The sequence below is a fragment of the Myotis daubentonii genome, chromosome 6 (assembly GCF_963259705.1).
Source record: "Myotis daubentonii chromosome 6, mMyoDau2.1, whole genome shotgun sequence".
Lineage (NCBI taxonomy): Eukaryota > Metazoa > Chordata > Mammalia > Chiroptera > Vespertilionidae > Myotis > Myotis daubentonii.
Genome location: NC_081845.1, coordinates 90,576,185 through 90,599,830, shown reverse-complemented (window position 1 = coordinate 90,599,830; position 23,646 = coordinate 90,576,185). Strand labels below are relative to the sequence as shown.

General features: G+C 57.4%; 1 protein-coding gene across 4 annotated transcripts in view; it reads right to left on the bottom strand.

The window, feature by feature from the left end:
* Nucleotides 1-11,715: 11,715 nt before the first annotated feature.
* The window catches only part of BTBD9 (BTB domain containing 9), a 454,016-nt gene continuing 442,085 nt past the window's right edge, over nucleotides 11,716-23,646 (bottom strand). For all 4 annotated transcript variants that reach the window (XM_059701796.1, XM_059701798.1, XM_059701797.1 and 1 more), the window contains exon 11: nucleotides 11,716-14,341. In XM_059701796.1, coding sequence (XP_059557779.1) covers nucleotides 14,150-14,341 — 192 coding nt within the window. In that variant the 3' untranslated portion in view covers nucleotides 11,716-14,149. The remainder of the gene's footprint in view (nucleotides 14,342-23,646) is intronic.

The following is a 23,646-nucleotide window of genomic DNA, read 5'->3' as shown; positions in this document are numbered from 1 at the left end:
CAATTTATTGCAAAACAAAAATAAGAGGAACCATAGACCCTGCGTGACTTAGCCGTGAGCAACATCAAATACAAACCATGCGGACACAGACACAGTGACGAGTGTTGCTCTGGGAGCAGTCAGTGCTGGGACTCAGGAGCCTGGGAAGCCTGCAGGGTGTGTGCAGGGGGCGCCAGGTTCCCATCGTCCCATCGTCCTGTCCACGGGAGGAGTCGCGTGTGTAACATTTAAGAGAGCATATGTGTGAGTTAGAGATGGTAAGTGCAGCACAATGCTCTCCAGGTCCATCCATGCTGTTGCGAATAGTAAGAGTTCCTTCTTTTTTACAGCAGCATAGTATTCCATCGTGTAGATGTACCACAGTTTTCTAATCCACTCATCTACTGATGGGCACTTAGGCTGTTTCCAGATCTTAGCTATGGTGAATTGTGCTGCTATGAACATAGGGGTGCATATATCCTTTCTGATTGGTGTTTCTGTTTTCTTGGGATATATTCCTAGAAGTGGGATCACGGGGTCAAATGGGAGTTCCATTTGTAGTTTTTTGAGGAAACTCCATACTGTCTTCCATAGTGGCTGCACCAGTCTGCATTCTCACCAGCAGTGCACGAGTGTTCCTTTTTCTCCACATCCTCTCCAGCACTTGTCGTTTGTGGATTTGTTAATGACAGCCAGTCTGACAGGTGTGAGATAGTACTGCATTGTTGTTTTGATTTGCATCTCTCAGATGATTAGTGACTTTGAGCATGTTTTCATATGTCTCTGGGCCTTCTCTATGTCCACTTTTGAAAAGTGTCTGTTGTCCATTAGATCCTTTGTCCATTTTTTGATTGGATTGTTTATCTTCCTTTTGTTGAGTTGTATGAGGTCTCTGTAAATGTTGGAGATTAAACCCTTATCTGAAATATCATTGGCAAATATGTTCTCCCATGCAGTGGGCTCTCTTGTTGTTTAGTTGATGGTTTCTTTTGCTGTGCAGAAGCTTTTTATTTTTATGTAGTCCCATTTGTTTAATTTCTCCTTAGTCTCCATTGCCCTAGGAGCCGTGTCGGTAAAGATATTGGTACAACATATGTCTGCTATTTTGCTGCCTATGGAGTCTTGTAGGATTTTTATGGTTTCCCATCTTACATTTAAGTCTATTAGCCATTTTGAATTTGTTTTTGTATTTGGTATTTTTCAACTTTATATAAATGAAGTAATATTATGTGAATTCTTCATCATCTTTTTTTAAAATTTATTTATTGTCTAAAGTTTTACATATGTCTCCTTTTTCCCCAATTCATCCCCCCCCCCCAAGCCATTCCCACCCTGGGCACCCCTATGGTCCATAGCAGCACAATTTACCATAGCTAAGACTTGGAAACAGCCTAAGTGCCCATCAGCAAATGAGTGGATTAAAAAACTGTGGCACATTATACAATGGAATACTACGCTGTGGTTAAAAAGAAGGGACATGCCGAGACCGGTTTGGCTCAGTGGATGGAGCGTCGGCCTGCGGACTGAAGGGTCCCGGGTTCGATTCCGGTCAAGGGCATGTACCTGGGTTGCGGGCACATCCCCGGTGGGAGATGTGCAGGAGGCAGCTGATCGATGTTTCTCTCTCATCGATGTTTCTAGCTCTCTATCTCTCTCCCTTCCTCTCTGTAAAAAATCAATAAAATATATTTAAAAAAAAAAAAAGAAGGGACACATTTGCAACACAAGGATGGACCTGGAGAGCATCATGCTAAGCAAAATAAGCCAGTCGGAGAAAGATAAATATTACATGATCTCACTCATATGTGGGATATAATGATCAGCATAATTTGTTGAACAAGAATAGATCCAGAGACAAGTGGCGGGGGGGGGGGGGGGGGAAGTAACCAAAGGACTTGTATGCACGCACATTAGCGTAACCAATGGACACAGACACTGGGGCAGTGGGGGTTGCCCGGGTGGGAATGGCTTGCGGGGGGGGGGGGGGGGTGTCAAGCAGGGAAAAAGGAGACATATGTAAAACTTCAGACAATAAATGAATTTTAAACATGTAAGTGCAGCAGAAAAAGCTGGCAGTCCACTCACTCTCTTTGGAGTGGGGGTGGGAGTGAAGCAAGCTGTATGTGTCCTGCCCTAGGACTGTACACATGCATGATGTTGATGTTAAAATTCAAATTAAAGACAGAAGGGACCAGCCCTCCCAGGGTGCTGGGCACAGTGTTCAGAAACCAGCCTACCCCAGCACCCCCCAAACCAGGGGCAGGTCCAGGTCCCTGCCATGCCAAGTGGGGTGCTGGAAGATGCAGTTGGTGGGCTTGGCGGGACACACAGCACAGGACTTTTCCCCTCTAGACCAGTGGTTCTCCACCTTGGCTGCACATTAGAATCACCTGGGAATCTTCATCCTCCGGAAATTCTGTTTCTTTGTTACTAATGTTGTGGCCCCACCCCATAACAAAGAAACAGAATTTCCAGAGGATGAGGCCCAGGAATCAGGATTTTAAAAAGATTCCCAGGTGATTCTAATGTGCAGCCAAGGTTGAGAACCGCTGGGCTAGACCTTTTCTTAGTTGGTGCATCTTGGGACCAGCTGTGCCGATAACTCCTTGAGCACCTTCTGTGCTTTTTGAGGAAGACCTTCGGGCAGCCTGGAGGTCAGTGCACATGGGCCTCAGTGCGCATCTTCACAGCAGCCCAAACCCACACCACCTGGCGGGCGTGCTGGGCCAGTCCTAGACCCTCACCTTCCACGGGGTAAAGCCTGTTCCCTGGGTCCAAACGGCAGGTGCTTCCCAGCAATTATTGGCGGGAGTTGGGGGTGGATAGTGAGCCAGGAGCAACAGGTGGGTGACCACAGGCTCCAGAGCTCCCACCCGGGGCCCCCGCTGACCTGCGGCCAGAGCCCTGGCAGACTCAGCAAAGGCCCACAAACAGCCGTGGTTGGAGCTTATTCCGTGCACCAAAGGTTGCAGGTTCGGTCCCTGGTAGGGTGCATACGGGAAGCAGCGGATCAGTTTCTCTCCCTCTCTCTCCAAAATCAAACATATCCTCAGGTGAGGATTTTAAGAGAGCTACAAGATAAAACTGACAGGTCACCCTCCGTTTGCACCTGGGTTTGGCTGGGAAGGGGAGACAGGCAGCCTGGGGCTCAAGGGCGTCTCACAGACGCGGGTGATTAAGCTGCTGCTGATGAGATGCTCCCTGGACGGGACTTAGGATCACGTGTGATGGTGATAAAATGTCCAGTTGGGTTCATGGACTTAGGAGGCAGGCTGGTTGGCACCCCCATCCTGCCCTCCTGGGGGAGGGACTGAGCCTGAGCTATTGGAGGGCGTGGACTTGGTGGGGGCAGGGCTTTGGAGCAGGAGGCCAGTCAGAGGTGAGAATGTGCCAACCCCCTGGGCAGGGGCTTTGGAGCCCACAGGCCAGCCCGCCAGCCGCAGAGGAGCCAGGGGTCCGGACAGGATGGGAGACAGGACCCAAAAGGAGGACAGTGACCAGGACAGGCCTGAATGACGGAGGCCTTGGAGCCCATCGGGCAGAGCCTGGCTCCACACCTGCCGCTCTAGGCGCTGAGACAGTGGTGAGATGGGACCATCCAGGGTTTGCGCTGTGGAGGGATGTGGTCTGACGGGTTTTAAGGAGAGTTACCCAGGGACGAGGCTACTGGGTAACTCGAGTGACCGATGGGGGGCGGGGCTCGGGCAGGGAGGTGGGCTGACCTGCGAGGCAGAGCTGACAGGAGTGCAGACAGTGGGTGTGGGTGAGGGTTTGGGGATGAACACCTGGGAGTGTGACAGGTTCCCTGGGTGCTGAGGTGGCTTCACAGTGAAATGACGTGCTAGCCGAGGCCCCTCCCTCGCCGAGACGCCTCCCCTACCCCTGCAGGTCCCAGGGTTTCTAAGTTTGCAGGAACCAGATACCTAACTGCGGTTGATGGGAAGGGTTCTGGGTTCCTCGTTCAATTCCAGCTTCCCACCACCACTCCCGCTCCTGTGGGAGGGGCTGAGGCCACATGGGCATTTTGGGGATTTGGCCAAGGGGAGTTGAGTTGGGGAGAGAGTTAATTCGGAATTAGTGGGTTATGTTTGGTGTGGTTGCAGCCCGTCCCTGTATAGTGGGTGACTGGCGGTCATCCTGGGCGAGGGTGGCCTCTGGGAAGACCAGCCGCTCACTGTGCCGGGACTTGCGACTTGAAGGTGCAGGCCCAAGGTTGTTGCAGCCGAGCATGTCCTGCAGAGCCTGGCCAGGCACAGCTGGGTGGAGGGGGAGTCTAGACGGGGGAGGTATGGAGCCAGAGGTAGTCCGCGGGAAACTGTCCCCCGTCGGTCCTTGTCCAGGCCTTGGGGAACGAGTGTGCTCAGCGGCGACGCAGACGTGCCACTTTGTTCAGCGAAGAGGGCAAGATTAGGAATTCTCGCTGTGCCTGGACTCTCACAGCTCATGCAGCAAGACCTTGGTCACGGTTTCCCCAACAGTTCTCAAAAGTCACATCTGTGCCAGTGAGTTGTGAAGATGAAAGAAACTTCTTTGAAGTATCAACAATGCCAAACACATTGTGATCAGCCGAGCTGGAGAGATCGCACTCGGCTCTGCCTCCCTCACAAGAACTGTAGTGTGGATATTCTGGGCTTTTTAATGTTTGGGTATTTGTCAGCTTTTAAAAATGGAATGTGTTGTGATTTCTTATTCAGATTCACCTTTGAACCTAATTTTGTAGTCATTTAAAACATTCTTAAAGAGGGGCTGCCAAAATGTATAAACTTCAGGCGAGTTGAGGGGGATGAGAAATGGTCATTTAAGCGCACGGTGCTGCGGAGCGGGGTCCGAGGTCCTCCCCGTGCCCCGGGCTGACACGAGGAGCTTGGGTCTGCGTGTGGTCACCTGTGTGGCCACGCACCTGCTTAGGTCGGCTGACAGTCTTGGTGGAGGAAGCGGGCGCTGACTATGGTGTGAGCACCACGTCATGTCACGTACTGGCTGAGCAGCACTGGTCTGAGGACAGATGAGAAGGGCCATGGGTTTGCTGTGATTTTAAACATGTCCTTGAATGCCCTGAGCCCCTCCCCCTGAATGTGGCTGGCCTGGTAACTTGCTTCTAAGACTGGCACATGGAGAGGGCTGCTTCCTGGCTGTGGGCTGGGGCTGCTGTCTCACATGTGCCACAGGGGCTCGGGGCCGACAGGTGAGGGTCTGACTGGTCACGCCCACGAGGACCTTGATGACCAGAAAGTGGAACAGCAGGTGTCGTTGTTTGGAGACGGACCCCTCGGGCACTGTTGGTGGGTCAGGAATGGTGTGGCCACTGCAGAAGGTGGTTTGCTGGTCCCTCAGAAAGTTACACAGAATTACCGCATCATCCAGCAATTCCACTCCTGGGTATACACCGACCATGAAAGCAGGGACTCCCACACGTGCACACACATGGCCACAGCAGCTCCATCCACCGTGGGCAAAGGAGGCCACATGGGCACTGCCCAGCGCTGCGCGAGTGAGAGAAGCCAGGCACAGGAGGCCACACATATGCAACTCCATGTAAATAAAAGGAAATTCACAGATGGAAAACAGATGGGTCACCACCAGGGGTGGAGGGCAGAGCACGGGTTTCCTTTCCAGGTGATGAAAACAATCCGGGTGCTGTTTGCACACCATCGTAAAGGTACTAACCGCCACCAAATTGGTCGTTTAAAGTGGGGGAGTTTATGTTGTGTGAATCTCACCTCAATTTAAAAAAGAGTCTGGCTGCCTTGGAGCCGCCGCTGGAGAGCCCGGGAGGCAGCGGCACTCGCCACACGCAGGGAGCATTGCCTAGCAAGAGGGTCCTTCCATTCCCACCAAAGGGCACACCAGCCAGGATATGTTACTCAACACCCTAAACCCAGCGCCCCCATTGGGTTCACCTGCTGCTCAAGGTTTGCCCACCCAGAAGAGACCCCTCCCTGGGGGATAGGCCCGCAGGTGATGCTCAGGGTACTCCAGAGGGGAGGGGCGCGCTGCCAGAGGAGAGCAGCAGGTGGAGGAGCCAGGCTTGGCGCAACGCACCTGATGAAATGGGGTTTTAGGACTATTTCTGGAGTAAGGAAAATGAAGACGGAAAGGCCTGAAGACTGTGTTAGGCCAGCGGGATGACGTTAGCGGATCATCAGGCTAGCTGGCAGTGATCACACGCCTACTTCGTGCCAGGCGCTGTCCCAGGAGCCGTTCAGACGCCTTAACTAGTCGTCACAGTCTGTGAAGCAGTAACTGTTAGCTCCATTTGACAGGCGGGAGAACTGAGGCTCAGAGGCCAGCCTTGTAGCCCACGTCTCCTGAGCCATGCGGCTTCTCTACAGATAATGTGAGAGGCACTGAGCTGGCCCGGGGCCAGGAGGACCCACAGGCCTCCCCGTGGGACACACGGCGCCACCTTACAGAGGAGGCCCCTGGATGATCATTCCTGTGTGCAGACCCGTGTCCTCGTTTGTTCCCGTGTCCTGTGTGTCAAGGTCAAATCCAGCCCGCCATCGTATCTCCCACCACTTCCTAAGTCTCCGGCATCCCCTCCTTTTCATTCTTTTTCCTCAAGCCATGTGTCGTTTTGGTCCTTGCTTATGATTTTGAGGGAGGGGAAAGCGACAGTGGATGTCATTGTGCCTCGTTTGCACAAGTTGGAATTGAGATTGCCCATTGCCCTCCAAACTAGCATCTACCACCCTTGACTTCAAAGTCCAAGACTTTAGATCTTTAAAATGTAAATAGATGAAACAAGTAGAATATACACAAGTTCTGTGGTCCAGGTAGGGGGAGGGGCAGTCAGATGCGTAGCTACTGCAGGGGAGTTCATCCTCCCACGTCCTGGGCAAGTGCGTCCTGGCACAGATACTGTGCGTAACCCCTGGCCGTGGGGGGAGCCTTGGCAATGGAGGGAGTGCTCCAACCCAGCAACATGAAAGGGCAGCGTGTTAGGAGGGTGAACATTGAGAGAGGAAAGTGGGGACCCACACCTGAGCTCACAGCCAGCCTCAGGGGCTGTCCCAAAGGCGGTCAATTCCAGAAAACCGATTCCACCAGAACCGAACGCTGTGGCACTGAGCGCCGCCTCGGCTGTCACCACCAGGTGCCCGTCCCTCAGCCCTCACTGTCTCACCTTTGGGCTCCACCGGGCACCAGGGCTCAGCCTGGGCCCCGTCTCTTCCTGAGTGATCCCTTCCCGGCTCCATAACCACCGGGGAGGTGGCCCAGGTCTTCCCCCGCCCAGGCTCCAGCTGCTCTCAGGTGTAGTTCAGCTCCGAAGGCTGGGTGCTTTGTGGGAACCGGACTGCAGCCCGACCACCGCCCGCAGGCCGGGCTCACGCACATGGCACCTTACCAGGTCCCCAGGCGAGTCTCACAGCAGCCGCCCTGGAGTCACCGCCTACGTGGAACCAAACCTGCCCCGGCAGTGACCGCGCCTGCACCGCCCTCGGAAAACGCCGTTACACCGTCACACCGTCAGCTGCAGTGAAACCTCAGGCATCCTGCGCCTCCTGGTCCCGTGTAGCAAAGCCCGAGGGTTTCACAAACACCCCAGTCCAGGCACGGCTGCCCTGCAGGCCCTCCAGCCCAGAGGGGCTGTGGGAACGTGACCGCGCTCCAGTGCCTGTCGTTTTCCCTCGGGCCTCGCTGGGCTTCGTGTTTGGCGAGCAGGTCCCTCTGAGGTCCGGCTGCAGGGCCTTCCTGGTGTGACAGACCCGGCCTGCCAGCAGCTGACCCGCCCAGGCCGGGCCCTCCCATCCCTCGGAGTCCGCAAACCCTGCGGCCACCTGCCCAGCAGCCGCACCTCCCACCGCGGCTGCTCCCGGTCCACGCGCCCCGGCTCTCCCCCTTCTGCTCTCCCTGCGGGAACTGTCCTCGCAGCCGGGCGCTCGCCAACACGCCTGCCCTTCCGCTGGCTCCGTCGCAGCAGGGCCAGTTCTCCCTCCAGGGCCCTCCGGCCAGTTTGGTCCTGTCCCCTCGGGCTTTGCCCAGCTGTCACCTCTGGGAGGCTTCTCAGGGCCCACCCGGACCTGTGAGCGGCTTCTAGCCCTCACCTCACGGAGCCCACAGCGGGCGTGCTGTCACCCCCTCGGAACTGAGGGCCTCGAAGCAGCTCCTTTGTTCTGTGGGCGTGGGTGGCCCTGGTCCCCGGCACTTAGAGCGTGAGCACGGCGGCCGGGCCCGCGCTGAAAGACCAGTGCTGGGCCGCGTGGTGGGGCAGCCAGGGGACGGAGGGGGAGACAGCACGGGGGGGGGGGGGGGGGGGGGCGCGGCAGGATGGCGAACCCGCTGCTCCCTGGATGTGGTTTTGTCTTGTTCAAGACCTCAATCAACAGGAAGCTCGGAGGTAAGCGCACGTGACCAGGCCTAAATCAAGTTTCCCAAGGGCCTTGCTCAATGGCGGCTCCCCTGCGAGGCCCGGGCGGCTCAGAACAGAGGCCTGGGGGGGCGGCCTGCCTGCTGCAAGCCGGGCAGTAACATGCCCGGGCGGGCGCTGAGGCCCAGTGCATTCGCGGAGGCGTTTCTCCCACCAAAACACCACTGAAGAGGCATCTCGGGGAGGAGGGAGAGGGGTCCCCAGTGCGGGGAGCCCGGCTCTAAGGCCTCTGCTCTGAGGAGGAAGCGCAGAGCTGCGGCCCAGGGACGCGGCAGGCCCTGTGTCAGCGGCTGCAGGGGAGGAGGCGACAACACTGGCTCTGAGGCTCCACACACCACGGGGAGGGAAGGCAGGGGGAGCGGGGACGGACGCCTGGATGGGGACCTGCCCCAGGGAGGGGCTGCGGGCGGCTGTGAGTCGTCCCTTCGCTTCTAAGCGGGGCGCGCTCTTACAGGCACCCACGCGGGATGGTTGGAACGCAGGTTGCATAATTGCTCACTTTGGCTGCTCCACCAAGTGAGGGGCCGCAGCCTGCCCTCAAGTCCATCCCGTACCAAATGGCCCACCTGCCCGGAGCTTCCCCGGGCGCCAGAGGAGCCGCCCTGGCCCCACCACATCTCGGAGGCCCCACACCGGCCCGAAGACGGGGGTGGCCCCGTTCTCGGGGAGTTCAGTTTGCACCAGTGTGACCAGAATCGTCACGGCCAAGGCCCCTGTCACCCTGAGGGGCTCCTGTCACTCCACACCCCCGTCCAGGCCTCTCCCCTCTGACTTTTGCAGGTGCTGGGGGGCCAGGGCCAGGGCCAGGGTGCCCTTAGGACCTTGGTTGGCAGAGGCAGGCGGCCTTGGTCAGCAGCTCTGCCCCCACCATCACCTCCTCAGAGCTCATCAGTGCCCTGTCCCATCGGTGGTGGGGCTGCTGACCAGGGCCAGGAACACCCCATTGCTTGGGGCCGGTCTGCGATGGTGCATCTGCGCCCCCCCGCAACTCTGTCAGGCGCAGGACAGGCAGTAAACCCAGAACCCAGGGCTACAAGCTGCCATGGGACCAGCCTGCCCTGTGACCACACCCCCCCCCCGCCCCCTCTTACCCCCCCCCCCCCAGGATCCGAAGCCAAGGCCACGCCCCCAGGGCCAGGCATGGTGACCTCACACAGGCTGGTTCTGTCCACCCTGGGGCTCATGTGGCAGGAAGAAGCTATTTGAAGGCAGATGGACGGACTGTCATAGTCAATGCCACTAGGGTTCCCAGGGCCTCAGACCGACTGGCCGCCTCCCTCCACACCTCCCAGGGCAGCAGGTCTGCTCTGCGCTGGCCCCCGCACCCTTCAGGGCTGTCCTCCGGTGGGAAGGAGCCCGCACCCTCCAGCCGCCTGCCGCAGCCAGCAGGGGACAGCCAGCAGGGGACAGCCGTGCAGGCCTTCTCCTCACCTCCTGGCTCAGGGCTGTAAATAGGATGCAGACGGCAAATGCACAGACATTTACCACAAATGCAGGTGTGTGACTGAGTCCTTAGGGGGGGCCTCTGGGGAGAATGTCAGTTCTTAAAAAAGGAGCTAAGGGTGGTGGGGGCCATCCATCCGGCTTGTCCGGGAGAAGCCGGCTCGGTGAGTGTCACAGAGGAGACGAGTGACAGGCCCAGGGCAGAGGGACTCAGAATGAGCGGGGGGAGAGGGGGGGCGCGGCACCCTTGCCCCTTCTGCTATGTTAGAACATTCCATGAGCATTACCTTAATTTTTTTAATGAGTCATCTTAAAAGACCAGTTCTATTCTAACAAGGGTATAGGGGGCTCATCTGGCAGGGCCAAGCCCACCCCCGATGGAGGCAGGGCCAAGCCCACATCAGTCCAGCACAGTCCTGCCTGAAGGGGTGTGGGGGTGCTTGGTGGGGACTCAGTCACCCACACAGCGCCTGTCTGCAGAGGCGGGTCCCAGGCCCCAGGGAAGTGCACAGCCCCTGCAGCCAAGCTGCTGGAAACCAGAGAACCCGTCCTCTCTCCTCCACAGACCTGCAGGCTGCTCTACCCGCCGCCCTTCCCATTCGTTCTGTGGCACCTCCAGGGCCCCTGGATCCTCACCTGTAACCAGGTGTGAGGGCAACTTCCAGGAGGCGGCAGCCGCACTCGGGTGCCTGCATTGTCTCAACCACCCTCCCCCTTTCCCAGAAACCAGCAGGCACACCAGCACCCTGAGGACTTCTAACTTAATATTCTAGGCACAAAGCCCAGGTGGCACAGACAGGCACTGACCTCAGTTCCTGGGGCCACTAGTGAGCACAGGGCTGCTGCTGGAGCTGTCGGGCCAGCGCGCAGCGTTCGGGGCTGCGGCCACGGCCCTGGCCACGGTCACAGGCAGAGCTATGGCCACAGGCAGCTGCTGGGCCCCGGCCACCTCGGCAGCATCAAGGGACCTGCCACCCACAGGAAAGGCAGGGAAACCCCGGAAAGCAAACACTAATGAGGAAAAACTCCTGGAAGGAGACCAATTTAATTTTTCTTTCCCCCTTTGACCCCTTTCTCTTCTGTCCAAAGGGAGACTCTTCACTGCAGCCGCGATGGGGACACTCCCTCTGTTACAAGCGGCTGCGGCACCAGGGCCCTCTGCTCTTTATCACACACTGTGCCTTCCTTTCCCCGAGTCTCTGAAAAGGATAAGTGATTACAATTCTGTTATCTTCTAAATTAAATAAAGGTGAAGTTGACTGGGCTGCAGCCGTCTGCACAGCAGTTTAGCAATTGGGGCGACAGCATAACTACTGGGCAATTTTTTTTGCACAATTCGAAAGTCATTTTTTTCTATTTTTTTTTTGCCAAGGAATCAGTCTAACAAACATCCCACTGTTGCTGAAAATAATGTCTTTTCCCAAATCATCTAGGAATAAAACACTTTTAATGTATTTGTCATTAAATCCGATTTTAAAAGTGACAATTTAAAGAGCAATTGAGAAGAGTCCCACATCCATCATGGGCTCATGGTTCTAATATCAGAAACAGAACAGAAAAAGCACTGAGAATGCAGAAAACGTGTGTGTGCAGATGGCTGTTACACTACTGCACCTGCTTCGAGTTGGCAGCTTGAATAGCACCTTGACCAGGTGTGCCCTCCCCCTGCCCCCGCCCCAGGCCCTGCCAGGCACAGGCCCCCCAGCACAGGCTCCCAGCGTGCTCACTGCTGCCCATGGCCCCAGAGGTGCCTGCGAAGGCTCCCTCCCACAGCCCTGCTGCAAGTGGCCTTTCACTCCCAGGGTGCCCGCCCTTGACTGGGGGCAGGGAGAAGGGGGTGGTTACAAAGCTGCTGTTTTAGTTTGTAATTGACGAGGGTCACAGTAACGGGCCAGAGGTCACAAACACCCGTCCACCTCCACTGAGGGTCCAGCCTCACCTGACCTTTACTCAACCCGGACACCAGCCAGGCCGTGTCCTCATAGAGGCGAGGGAGCCGGGTCCCACACCAGCCCTGCCCTGCCCTGCCACGGCCCGGCCCAGGCTCCTTCCTCAAACCGGGTGTCCAGGAACCCGCCCAGCAGAGTGCTGCCCAGCTTGCACCCGCAACCCAGGAGGCCCCCTTGGTCTCTTCCTGTTTGGGGGGCGTTTCGGTCCAGGTGGCCGCAGGGGAGAGGTCCCCCGCAGGCTGGAGAACAGCAGTGGGGCAGGCGTCTGGTGACTCGCCGTCGCCCCCTGGAGGTGCAGGCCTCGGTCTGGCCTGTGCGCTGTGAGAGGCCTCCAGGGGGGTCTCCAGCCCCTGCAGCCCCCTGCTCCCCAGTCAGGAGGCCATCAGGAGGGCAGACCCCTGCCTGGTCCAGGGGGCAGCTGCACAGCGTTTGCTGAGCTCCTCTGGACGCAGAGCAGCGTCCATGCCCATGAGGCCTCCAGACACGTGTGGGCGAGGCCAGCTGTCTCCCTGCCACCATGTCCTCAGACTGCCTCGGTTTCCCCTTCCTTCCCTTCCTCCGATAGTAGGAGCCGCTGAAGTGCCAGAGGCGGGGGGACCGATTCCATTCTCTCAAGACAGACCTACAGCAGAAGTCACACTCCAAGGGGGTCTCCAGGACACAGCAGGGAGGAGGGGGGCCTGGCAGGGAGGGGGGAGGGGGGTTTGGTGGGGAGGAGGGAGGAGGGCCTGGTGGGGAGGGGGGGCCTGGCGGGGAGGGGGCAGGGGGGCCTGGCGGGGAGGGACCGCTGGGCCCAATGCTCTGACACAGTCTGCGCCCCTTCAGGGGGAGGCGGCTGGGGCCTGGCTGGGGGTGTGCTGTGTGGGCAGCGGGCCACCCCATGTCCCCGGGTCCTCGCTGTGAACTTCCTCCCTGGACAGGTGACGTCAGCGTTTACCAAGAGGCCCTTCGACAGGTGAGCCTTTGAAAGCGTCTGCACTCACCTGCTGCCCATGTGTGGCAGGCGGGGTGCTCCGTGGGCAGGAATGCGCCCACAGGGGCCGGGGCTGGATGCGCACAGGCTGGGGAGGAGGGCAGGTAGGAGCGCGAGGAGCAGGGAGACTGGGGGCCGCTCCTCCCGCTCCTCCCAGCGTGCTCCAGTCCTTCATCCACAGGCCCCCACTGTCCCCAGTCACTCGGACCGACCCTGCTCTTTGTACAGCCAAACCACCATGTCTTTAAGACGCCAGAGAAAGGACCCCTGTAAGCGCCCCCCAGCGGCCACAGGGTGTGCAGGACTCTGGTCTGGGGGAGCTTCAGGGGAGTGGGCAGCCAGCCAAGGGAGAGCTGCAGAGAGGAAACAGCGACAGGAATCTGATCGAGTTACAAGGGAACCCAATGGAGATGACAGACACAGCAGCTCCGCTGAGTGAGCCGCGAGACGGATGGCGCAGTGAGGAGGAAAGTGTCTCGGAACTGGAGGATGGAGGATGACCAGGGCCGCGCCAGCCCCAGGCCTGCATTCCTGCCCGTCCTGCTCGCGGCCCCACTGGCGACTGGCAGACAGGCCCAGCCAACTGGGGGTGTGCAGGTTCCACAGGCATCTGAGCGTCATCAGCACGCGCACAGGACGCTCCTGCCCCTCCCGAGGCAGATGCACCGCAGACAGACAGGTCCGTGACCCGGCAGCCCAGAGAGTGCCCGCTGCTCAGTGCCCGCTGCTCAGTGCCCGCTGCTCAGTGCCTGGCTGCTCAGTGCCTGCTGCTCAGTGCCCGGCTGCTCAGTGCCCGCTGCTCAGTGCCCGCTGCTCAGTGCCCACTGCTCAGTGCCAGGCTGCTCAGTGCCCGCTGCTCAGTGCCCGCTGCTCAGTGCCAGGCTGCTCAGTGCCCGCTGCTCAGTGCCTGTGTTTTGCTGAACTTCCTCGGAGGAGTCCCTGTCAGCCCTGGGGAGGTGGCACGTGCTTCTCGCTGCGCCCCACGCTTAACCGCTCAAAACTAAGGAAGGACAATTAGTGTCAAAGGGGTTAAAACAAGCGCCGTTTGAGCATTTCAAAAAGACACGAACACCTATGATTCCGCAGACAGGGAGTAACTAAAAGAAATAAAAAGCCATTCAGTTGCCAGGGTGACGTGTTCAGGAGGAGACATGAAGGAAACCCATTTCTCAAAGGGCGCCCCCTGCCCGCCCACTCGCGCCTGCTCTGGGCCTGGTGAGACTGGAGAGGTAGGGTGTGAACGCCGGACTGATGAAGACTGAAGGCCATTGTCTCCCCCTGGAGACCAGCCTGATGGGAACGAACTGAGGGGAACAAAGCGGCCCCTTCCCGTCCTGGGAGCAAACCTGCTCCGTGTCTGTCTCTGCCGCCGGGCCTGCTCCCCGCAGGAAGGGGCGGGGCAGTGACAAAGCCCTGCTGGGGACAGGGTGCCCGTTACTGGTGCTGCCGGCCGGATGAGCGAGAGGCCGGGCTGGAGGGCAGGGAGCCGCCGCCGGGGGCCTGCAGGGCGCGGGGCTCAAGCGGCTGACTGGCCGGGCTGGTGTCCCCTGTCCCCGGCTCCTCGCTGGTTTCCTCCTTCAGGCTGCTCTGCTGCTCCGGACACTCGAAGTGGACACAGTGGAACACCTGGCGGGAGAAGGCAAACCGTGAGTGATGGTCAGTGTCCACCCTGGGCTGCCACCGGAGCGGGAGGACGTGCTGCTCGCCTGCCCCGTGCAGACGCCCAGCAGCAGCTGGAAGGCTGGGACGCAGTTCGGCACCAGGCCTGGGTTCCTCTGATGTTGGTTGCTTTTGTCTCCGGAGCTCTTCTTTTTAGCTCGTTCATTACTTCCTGCTTTGGGCAGTTGGGCAACGTGGACTATGGAACTGGTGGTGAAGATGCTAAAAACCCCTGAGTTGTACCCTTTCAATAGGTGACTTGTATGGTATGTGAACTATCTCAATAAAGTTGTTACTTACAAAAAAGCCACAGGGTATCACCCCAGGGGAGGACCCAGGCTCATCTCCTAGGGTGCAAACCAGCCCCTCCCTCTCTAGCCTCCTCTGGGAGCCTAATTATATGCTGGGAGGGGACTTCACCTGCCATGCCTGGGCCAACCTGCAGCCAATGCCTCACCAAAGGAGGCCCCCCCCCCGCCCCCGCCCCCCAACCAGGACCAGGGGCAGTTGGCCTACACGTCACCGTGGAAGCAGTTCTGGGCTCTGTGCGAGTCCTGTCTTCCACCCTGTTTATTTTTTCCTGTCTCATATTAACAAAAATAACTATTTAAACTTAGGAACTATTTTACTGATCAAAAGGATTCCATGTTTTCCCACAGCCCCATGCACTCCAGGCCTCCAGGCAGGGCCTGAGGGAAGGGCAGGGACAGGCGGGACGTGGGGAGGAACGGGCCTGAGCAGATGTGAGCAGCAAACGGAGGGGAGAAGGGCTGTCGGCCGGCGAGGCTTTGGAGCAGGGACCCCCGTGGCCCGCTCACCCCATGAAGACCATCGTCCCCCACGGAGATCGTGTGCGGGAGTGTATGTGCTGGGACGGGGCCAGGACACTGGGGAGGACACTGCGGAGGGGGATCAGCTTCCTCAACCAGTGGTGGGAGCTTCGGCGCGAGGCCGCAGAGGCCGAGAGGAGGCGCTGTGTTCCGTGACGCGCTTTAGAGAGAAGGGCCACACCTTGGTTACATGTTAGAGGCGAGGTCTAGATGGTGGGACCCACCCGGAAGGTCCTGACCTGCTGAGGGGACTGGCACAGCTCCCTGGGGAGGCCGAGGGGTGAGCAGGGTTAGGAGGGCCCAGCGGAGGCAGAGGTGAAGGTCAGTGGGGGCAGCAGGGCGCAGGCGCAGCCTGACTGGAATGGGATTGAAGGTGAGTTCCAGCTCCTGAGGGTCCCGAGGGCCCGAGAGCGTCTTAAAGACACTGGCGAGCTGAGCCAGACATGTGACAGGAACTGAGGCTGGGGGGGCGGGGGCAGAGGAAGCTCCAGAACCAAAGCACCTGGACACACTCGGGGCAGGGCCTGCTCTCCTGCTCCGTACCCTGAGGCTTCCTGCCCTTGGCCCCAGGCTCCTCCCACACGGACCAAAGGCCACGGGCAAGTAATAAGACGGTGCAACCTGTTGTAAAGCTGTCCTTGAACCTGCGAATGCTAGGACTCGATCCTCAGTGAGTGACTGGTTTCTACAGATACACCCGCAAAGGGCTGGTGGCGCCTGAAGCCGGTGGGGACAGCAAAGGAGACCCACCGGGCGGACACGCTGCTGGCCCTCCCCTGGCCACCCCGTGAGCACAGAGAATGCTGACCTCATGCTTCCTTGGGGAGGGGCCCCCCTTCCCTCCCCAGGGGCCTGCTGGACACCCGCCACTCTCCCCGAGGGAGGACCAGGCAGAGGAGACTGTAGGGGGCTCAGAAGGTAGAGCTGGGGGTCGAGGGGCTTCGTCCACAGCTTGAGCAGGGCCACACATGCGCACTGTGCACACCCCCCCTCACCCATCTACTGTAGAATCAAGTTCACAGAGAAGACAAATGTAATATCAACTGTGAAATTATATTTAAAATAGAAATCCCGTGCTTTCCTTCCTGCATCACTATTTTTTCCATATTTCCACTTCAATTCATTTATCTACCACTGTTTCACATTTCAAACTCTAATTCTGAGACTAAGTGAGGCATTCATCTCCGGTCTGCTCTCCTCATTTGCACAGACTGTTTCCTCAGAGTGAGCTGATTCTCCCCGAAAGCTCAGGCCTTTGCTGTCCTCGCCATGGCACTTCCTGCGAGCTCCACGTGGCAGCTGCTCGCGCTGGCCCGGTCTCTCCTTCCTTTCCTTCCTTGTTCTCTTCCTTCTATATCCAAACTCTCTCTTTGGGCCCATCTGCAGGCTCTGACCTGGCCTTTAACACCGTGGGGGCCCTGCGCTCCGACCTGCCTGGCACAGGTGAACTTGAAAATCTTTTAAGTGGCAACATTCATCTGGTCTCCTCCATCGGCTTCCCCCTCGTGAAGCATTTGGAGGGACAAGACCATCTCTGCCGGGTTATCCACAGTCTCTCCTGCTTTATGAACACTCCTCTTTCCAAGCATGCCACGGGCTGGGCACGGCAACCCTCCAAACACAGCTCTGCTTCTTCACGTCACCCGACACTTTCTGCCCCCAGAGCTGCCTGAGAGAGAGCACACGGCCCGCCCTCTGCCCGGAAGCATGTGCAGTCTCTCTGAACACGGTCCGTCCCCTTCCTGACCCCGCCTCCCTATCCTGCCCCATCTTGCTCTTTAACCGGCCATTTGTGTGATCCCCACTCCACCTGTCAGTACTCTCTGAGGATCCTCCCTGCACTGAGTTGCATCTGTCCTCATTGCCTCCCTCGAGCGCTCCCCTCTTGTGTGGAATGGGTTTCCCCCCCTGTGCTCTTGTGAGCTCTTCGGCCTCCAGATTTCCTGGTGAGCTCTGCGCAGCCCTCCTTCCAGGCTTCAGGGTGTCTCCTGCCCCAGGGCCCGGCCCGCCTGCCTCTGTCTGCTGGTGTGTGGGTGCCCCTCTGACTCAAGGACCACGCATGCCGTCCTTTCTCCCGCTCAGGGCCTTGCACAAGAATAAACAAATCAATAAAAATCCAGGATTGAAAAATAAAGCTATAAAAGATCTCAGTGTGGTGAGGCTCTGACTAATGGCTGGTTCACCTAAGAAAGGTCCCCATCAGCGAGGCTGTCCGAGGGGCAGGTGGCTTGCCGCCCCCACCGAGCGGGAAGAAAGCCTGGAAGACACTGTCTGCCCAGAGCACTTAGTAAGTGTCCACGGCCTGACTCCTGCTGCCTGGTTCCCGCCTCAGACCCACTCCTCCAGCCGGTGATGGCACGCCTTCAGCGCCTGTAACCAACCGTTTTAAAATAATAATTGATAGACTCACCTTTCCCTGGAATGTGATTACTAAACCCACCCGTCCCTGGAATGGCGATGACTGGCTGTAAACGTGATATGGCCCCAACCAGAAGGAACACCCTGTACGGACATATACATGGACTAACCAACCAGCTCTCGCCAAGTACCCCAAGCCCTCGTGCCTTCCTCATTCTCCTTAAAGGAGTTGTAACCGCGGCACGGGCTGCTGCGCTCCCCTGTGAGACAGCCCGGCAGGTCTTTCCTCCAATAACGCCTGTGTCACCTGGTTTTCGGCCTCCGGCTGATCTTTCAATAATGTAAATGGCCGCTTTCCCCAGCACACCTAACAATACCAACAGCAAAACTCGCTGGCTGTTTCGGTTTTCTCCTCTGCACATTTCTCCAGAATCATAACCATTTTCCCGACACTGCCGGGCTCAGGCAGACCTTCCATCTAAGTTGGGGAAACTGGAGGCGCTTGGAAGTCCCACTGCTACCTGCCTGCTGAGCTCCCCGGGCGCTGGGAGGCGCTGTGACCAGAAAGCGAGGCCAGACAGGAGGACCCAGGCGGCTTGGAGCCGCGCTTTGGCAGAGACCCCCTGAGCCCCAAGAGTGTCACTAAAGGCCCAGCTAACTTTCGTGCGGTCCCCTGGCACTTCTGGAGGGCAAGCAGGCTCTGAGATTCAAAGGTAACATACAGGAAAGCTACCTTTATTAAGTCACACAACTGAGGGGTGAAGATTCTATGTGAGAGAGGGTGCTTACGAATGGAAAGATGGGTGAGGCCTGGAGTCAGTGGAGAGGTGGGGAGTGTAGTGGGCGTCAGAGTGAGCAGGCTGCGGACAGGCAGCGCCAGGAAAGGGCACAGAGGGCAGGAGAGACTTCCTTTAGAATATTACGAAAGGAATGCATGCATATGGTGGCAAATAATATGCATCTAAAGAAAGCAGATGACTACAAACACTTAAACCTTGTGTAAAAAAATCATAACATCAGCAGAGCCACTTTAAAATGGAGCAGAGCTGCCACCCAGGAGGCACTGCCTGGCAGTCCTGGGCCACAGATGCTCGGATGTGAAAACAGGGCGAAATAACCTCTGCCCTGCACCTCCCGCCACGCTGTGCCCCAAGACTGTCTGCAAGGATAAGAAGGAAGCAGATACTGTACCCACCCACTGAGGACTGTGGGGCCAAGCATTTTAAACTGGTTAGCGTTGGCATCACTATGTTCTGTTATCAGCACCAACAGGACCCGTCCTTCCACGGATGTGACTGTCCCCTCCCTTCCCGTAAGCCCCGGGCCTCTGTCTCCTGACCGGACATTCCTTGGGCTTCGCCTGAAGATGCTTCCTGAGTAGCTATTCTTTGATCTCAAATACATGCCTGTTGCCTCTCACTGGGCAAGGCCTTTTATTTTCAGGAGAACACTTGAAATCCCAAGGCAGAATTTAACCATTTGGGATAAACGGAAAAGAGTCATTTTTAAATGAAGAATAACATAACTTGGTAACAGAGCCAGTAAGACTGACAGGAAGGAAAGGGGCCCTGTGATTCCGGGTTCTCTGGGAGGAGACTCGCAGGCGGCAGGGCCACCCTCTAGGGGTGGCAGCAGTGAGGCCCCAGGGGGCTCCAGTCAGCCAACCACCCAGGACCTGTACTCATCTGAGATCCTTCACTGGTTTTGTTTTTGAAAAGTTGAACATCTTATTGAGCAAGAATATTGACTAGGGTGTACACTGCCCAGCCCAGGAGGAGAGAGGGCGGGGCAGAGGTGCCCATGGTCACACCCATGGGCGAGAGGGGAGGATTCAACCTCAAGGCCCAGCAGCTCCAAAGCCTGTGCTCTCTCAGTACCAGGATGCCTGCCTCACACAGAAAACTATACCAGCACGTGATCGGTGACCAGAAATTAATTTTGCCTGGAAGGGGAGGTCAGGGAAGGTCCGAGAGGAAGAGACGCCTTAAAGAATTGGGAGGCACAGGGAGGGGAGTGGCTTCCCAGAGAGAAGGGACAAAGGGAGAACTTCCAGATGAAGGTCTGGGCCCGGCACCTGGTCACACTGGCAGGCTGCTCGGCCCTCCGTGGAAGTGCGCTGGCTCCGTCATCTCAGCTGCTCTCCAGCCCAACAGCCTCACACCCAACAGGGCACCAGGACAGAGCCAGCACCTGCCAGGCCTCAGAGTGAGCATCCCGGGGCTTGTGCCTCACCATCACCAATGCACCAGGCTGGGCTCCTGCCCTCTGAGCCGGCACCTGCGGACGCACACCTGTTGCTAATGGGCACTCAGAGAGGCCGTGGCTGGTCCTGACAATGCTCCCGGAGCAGAGGTGGGAAGTACGGCTGCCCAGGGGAAGGCTCCTTCGCTGGTGGCCATGTGGTGAGCGGGGCGACCTCTGCTCTTTTCACAGGAAGCTGGAGGAAGGTGTTGGAGGAGTCCTCACTGCCACTGGGGGCGCCATCTGGAAATGTGTGGCCCGTCCCCCCAGGTCCTAGCTCCCCTCCCACGCGCACCTGTGGGCCTCCCTGCAGGTGGAACAGGCAAGTCCTGACTTTCTCTTCGCTCAGAAGCTGGCGGGACTCAATTTCTTTCCTCTGACCCTTCCCTGCAGTCCCCCTCGGAAAGGATATGTCCGAGAGGGAATGAGGCGTGCAGGGCAGAGTCGCAGTGCTGATTTATGCAGAACCGCTCCGCAGTCCCCCATCGTCTTCCCTCCTCCTTTCCGGCAATCATGTATCCCATTAGCCTGTTTGATTGCCGCCGCTCACAAAGGGGCACCTTCGCTGAACCAGCTTCAGTGGCTTCTGGATCTGTCCCCCGGGAGGAGCCTGCTAATTTAGAATGTAGTCCCGGGGATGAATCGCACAGCCCGAGTCACTAGTGTCCTTCCTCGTAGCTGCTGTTTAGTATCGCTTCGCCGCTCCTCTCCAGGAGCCATGGCTTGGACACGGGTGTCTTTCCTCCCCGAGTCCTGGGAAGTGGGTCCACAGCGTGGCGGCCCCTTCTCCGAGCAGACTGACTCCGCTGCCGGTGCCTTTCATTGCAGGGCTCCCCAAGCGCTGTCTGTCCATGTTCCTTCCTGGGCTTTAAAAGCAGAGGCGCCTCTGCTCATTGTCCCAAGTCGGCTTAAGCATCAGCGAACTGCAGCAGAAATTGGGGAAACTTAATAAATGGTGATCAGTGACTCTACCTGGCTTTTCTGGTTTCTCCTGGGTAACTGTCACAGGCTGCTTTCACTGCAACCAACACAAATAGGATTTCTGACCCAAGCTTTCAACTTCCATTTACCGGGTGGCGTGTCTTTATAGTAGGGACCTAGCGCTAACGATGCCTGCCGGCAAGTCAGATGCGAAGACAGGGCTCCTGAGGTGGCCACCGAGGGTTCCCGTGTTCCCTCCACACGTGGCGTGGCAGCAGCGCACACCCCTCAGATGCAGGAACCGTGACTGATCCCGAGATGTGATGTGAACATCTTTCTTACTCCCCTCTCGGGAGAAGGGTCCCTCTGCAGGATGTTTCATTTTTGTTTCTGTAACACGTTAAGCGCCATGTCAGTCACTGTCCAGACCGGTCAGTCACTGGTGCTGCCAGCATATCGGTGAACTGGGATATCGTGAGCTAAACAGAAAGGAAGACAAAACAGGTGCTTAACCTGTTAAAAATGAAGACCAAGCCCTGACTGGTTTGGCTCACTGGATAGAGCATCGGCCTGTGGACTGAAGGGTCCCAGGTTCGATTCCAGTCAAGAGTACATGCCTGGGTTGCGGGCTTGATACCCAGTAGGGGTCGTGCAGGAGGCAGTCGATCAATGATCCTCTGTCATCATTGATGTTTCTATCTCTCTCCCTCTCCCTTCCTCCCTGAAATCAGTAAAAATATATATATAAAAAAAAATAAACAAATAAAAACGAAGACCAAGTGTTTCCAACAAAACACTCTTTTTTATAAACCAAAGTGTTACAGATGGACTTCTGAACAGCCCTAACCACTGCTTCCCGGGGAGACGTTTCCGGACTGTGAGCCACACTCATCAGAATTGCTCAGGGCGACAGGACACCCAAATAGTTCTGCACAAATATTCATTCCTAGTGGTTTCTTAGTGACACTGCTTATATGTGGCAGCAGTTTCCTAACTCTCCAATGTCACTTCCTCATAGACACATAGGCCAGGGCACCCACAAATAACTAGCACGCCACTGCCTGGAAGGTCCTGGAAAAGGAGCCTTTCCCACACCATCCCCTCGGGCTGCCCGGGGAGTCCTGCTTCCCTTTCTCACGTTTGGACGCTCCGGAGTTCCAGGCAGAGCAGTTCGCTCACTCAGCGCATTAGGCCCTGATGTGTAGGAGGTATCTTTTCATTTTGGAAAAACAAAAATACAAAAAAGGGAAATGTTCTCATTTCAGGCAGCATGGGCAGGGGTGGCCTTACTAAGGCCCTTCTCTGAGACAGGCACCACGAGAGCCTGGCTGTGGCCCACGCCCTGGGAGGGCAGGTGGGAAGTTCTTCACTTCCCAGGGTGGGTGTGCGGCTTGTCTGCAAGAGCTCCAGCCACAAGGCCATTTCAGGCCCAACTCCTACCTGCTGGCTCAGCACGGGGACACGGGTTGGCTTATCCTCCCAAGTGATGTCTCCATTCCTCTCACCGCTCAGCGGCTCCCGGCGCCCACCTGCTTGGGCTCTGGGCACCTTCTCCCAGCCAGCTGTTTGGTGCAGAATTACTGCTGCTCCAATCCCAGAGGCACAGGACTTGGAGTGTCGGAATAAGGACATATACTCGCTGTTGTGTCATTTCCCTCTTTTCCCAGTAAAATCTTTCATGATAGACATTTAAGTATAAAGATGCCTACAGAGGATCTTTTATAATTATGCTACAAGTGAAATATTTTTCTGCCTTTTTTTAGTCTCACTGGGCAAGAACCTTTAAGATCTAGTTCACGCTCCTTATTTCAGAGACAAGGGTCCTGAGAGCCAGGGAGGTGAAATGACCTGCTGGGGGGTCACACAGCAGGTTGGGGTGAGGCTGGCCCCAGTGCCGAGGTCTCCACACGCTTCTCCATCACCCTCCACTCCTTCCCCACCTCTCTCCCCCCTTCATATGGCCGTTTCTCAGGCTTACTTCTAGACCCTTCTTCTTAGCCTCTCTTTGAGGCCCCTGACCTAGACCATTATCTGCAGGTGCAGTCCTTACATCCCTATCTTGGTTTGCATGGCTCACCTTTACCCCTCACCCTTTATTTTCTTGCAATAAAGGTGTCCAGACTTCCTCGTAGCCAGCACAGCCCCACTGTTCTCCAAGGTCAGGGGGATTGCAGCCTCGGGGCGATCTCCTGTTCTCCCTTGTTCCTCAGATCCAGGTCGTCACCAGTGAGCCCTGAGAGCTGATTTCCCTCAGAACCCCGCACCAGAGCTCTGGCCCGTCTGATTTATGGAGAGGCTGCTGGGCGCTGGGGCACGGAGGGGCCACAGCATGGGCTCTGCCCTCAAGAAGTGCAGGTGAGGCCCCTGCTAGGACGGCTATGCACACTCACAGGTGCAGGCCCTGTGGTTCCAGTGCTCACCCTCTCTCTGGCCCACACCCAGCCGGGCCCTACAAATGCCACTTCTGTCTCTGGTACACAACACAGGGCACCCAGGCGCCTCTCAATCCCGTTGTTTCCGTGACTCCTGTTCCCGAGCAGTTTTTATTTGGGAGCATCCCTTCCGCATCACTGTGGGCTGGGCCCTCTGTCCGGGCAGACGGGGTTTGAGGCTGGCACTGGCTCTCCGTGGGTCAGGAGCGCACAGAGGGAGGGCTCCGCATCTTTGGAGGCTGCCATTGGGACGTCTGTGTCGGTTCCGGTGCTGAGCCCCTAGGAATTCTGCCTTAGGAGGCAGCACATGACCAGCTTCGCCTGAAGGTGCTCGGAGAACCTCCTCTAGAGGAAGCTGCGGGGGGGTCCGGGGAGCCAGAGGGTGTGACAGGACCTGGGGCTGGGAATAACGATCACCAGGCCAGGACGGAGGTCTGATGGTGGTTGCTTTAAACAGAGTCTGTTTTGCTGTATTTTTTTCTTCACCAGA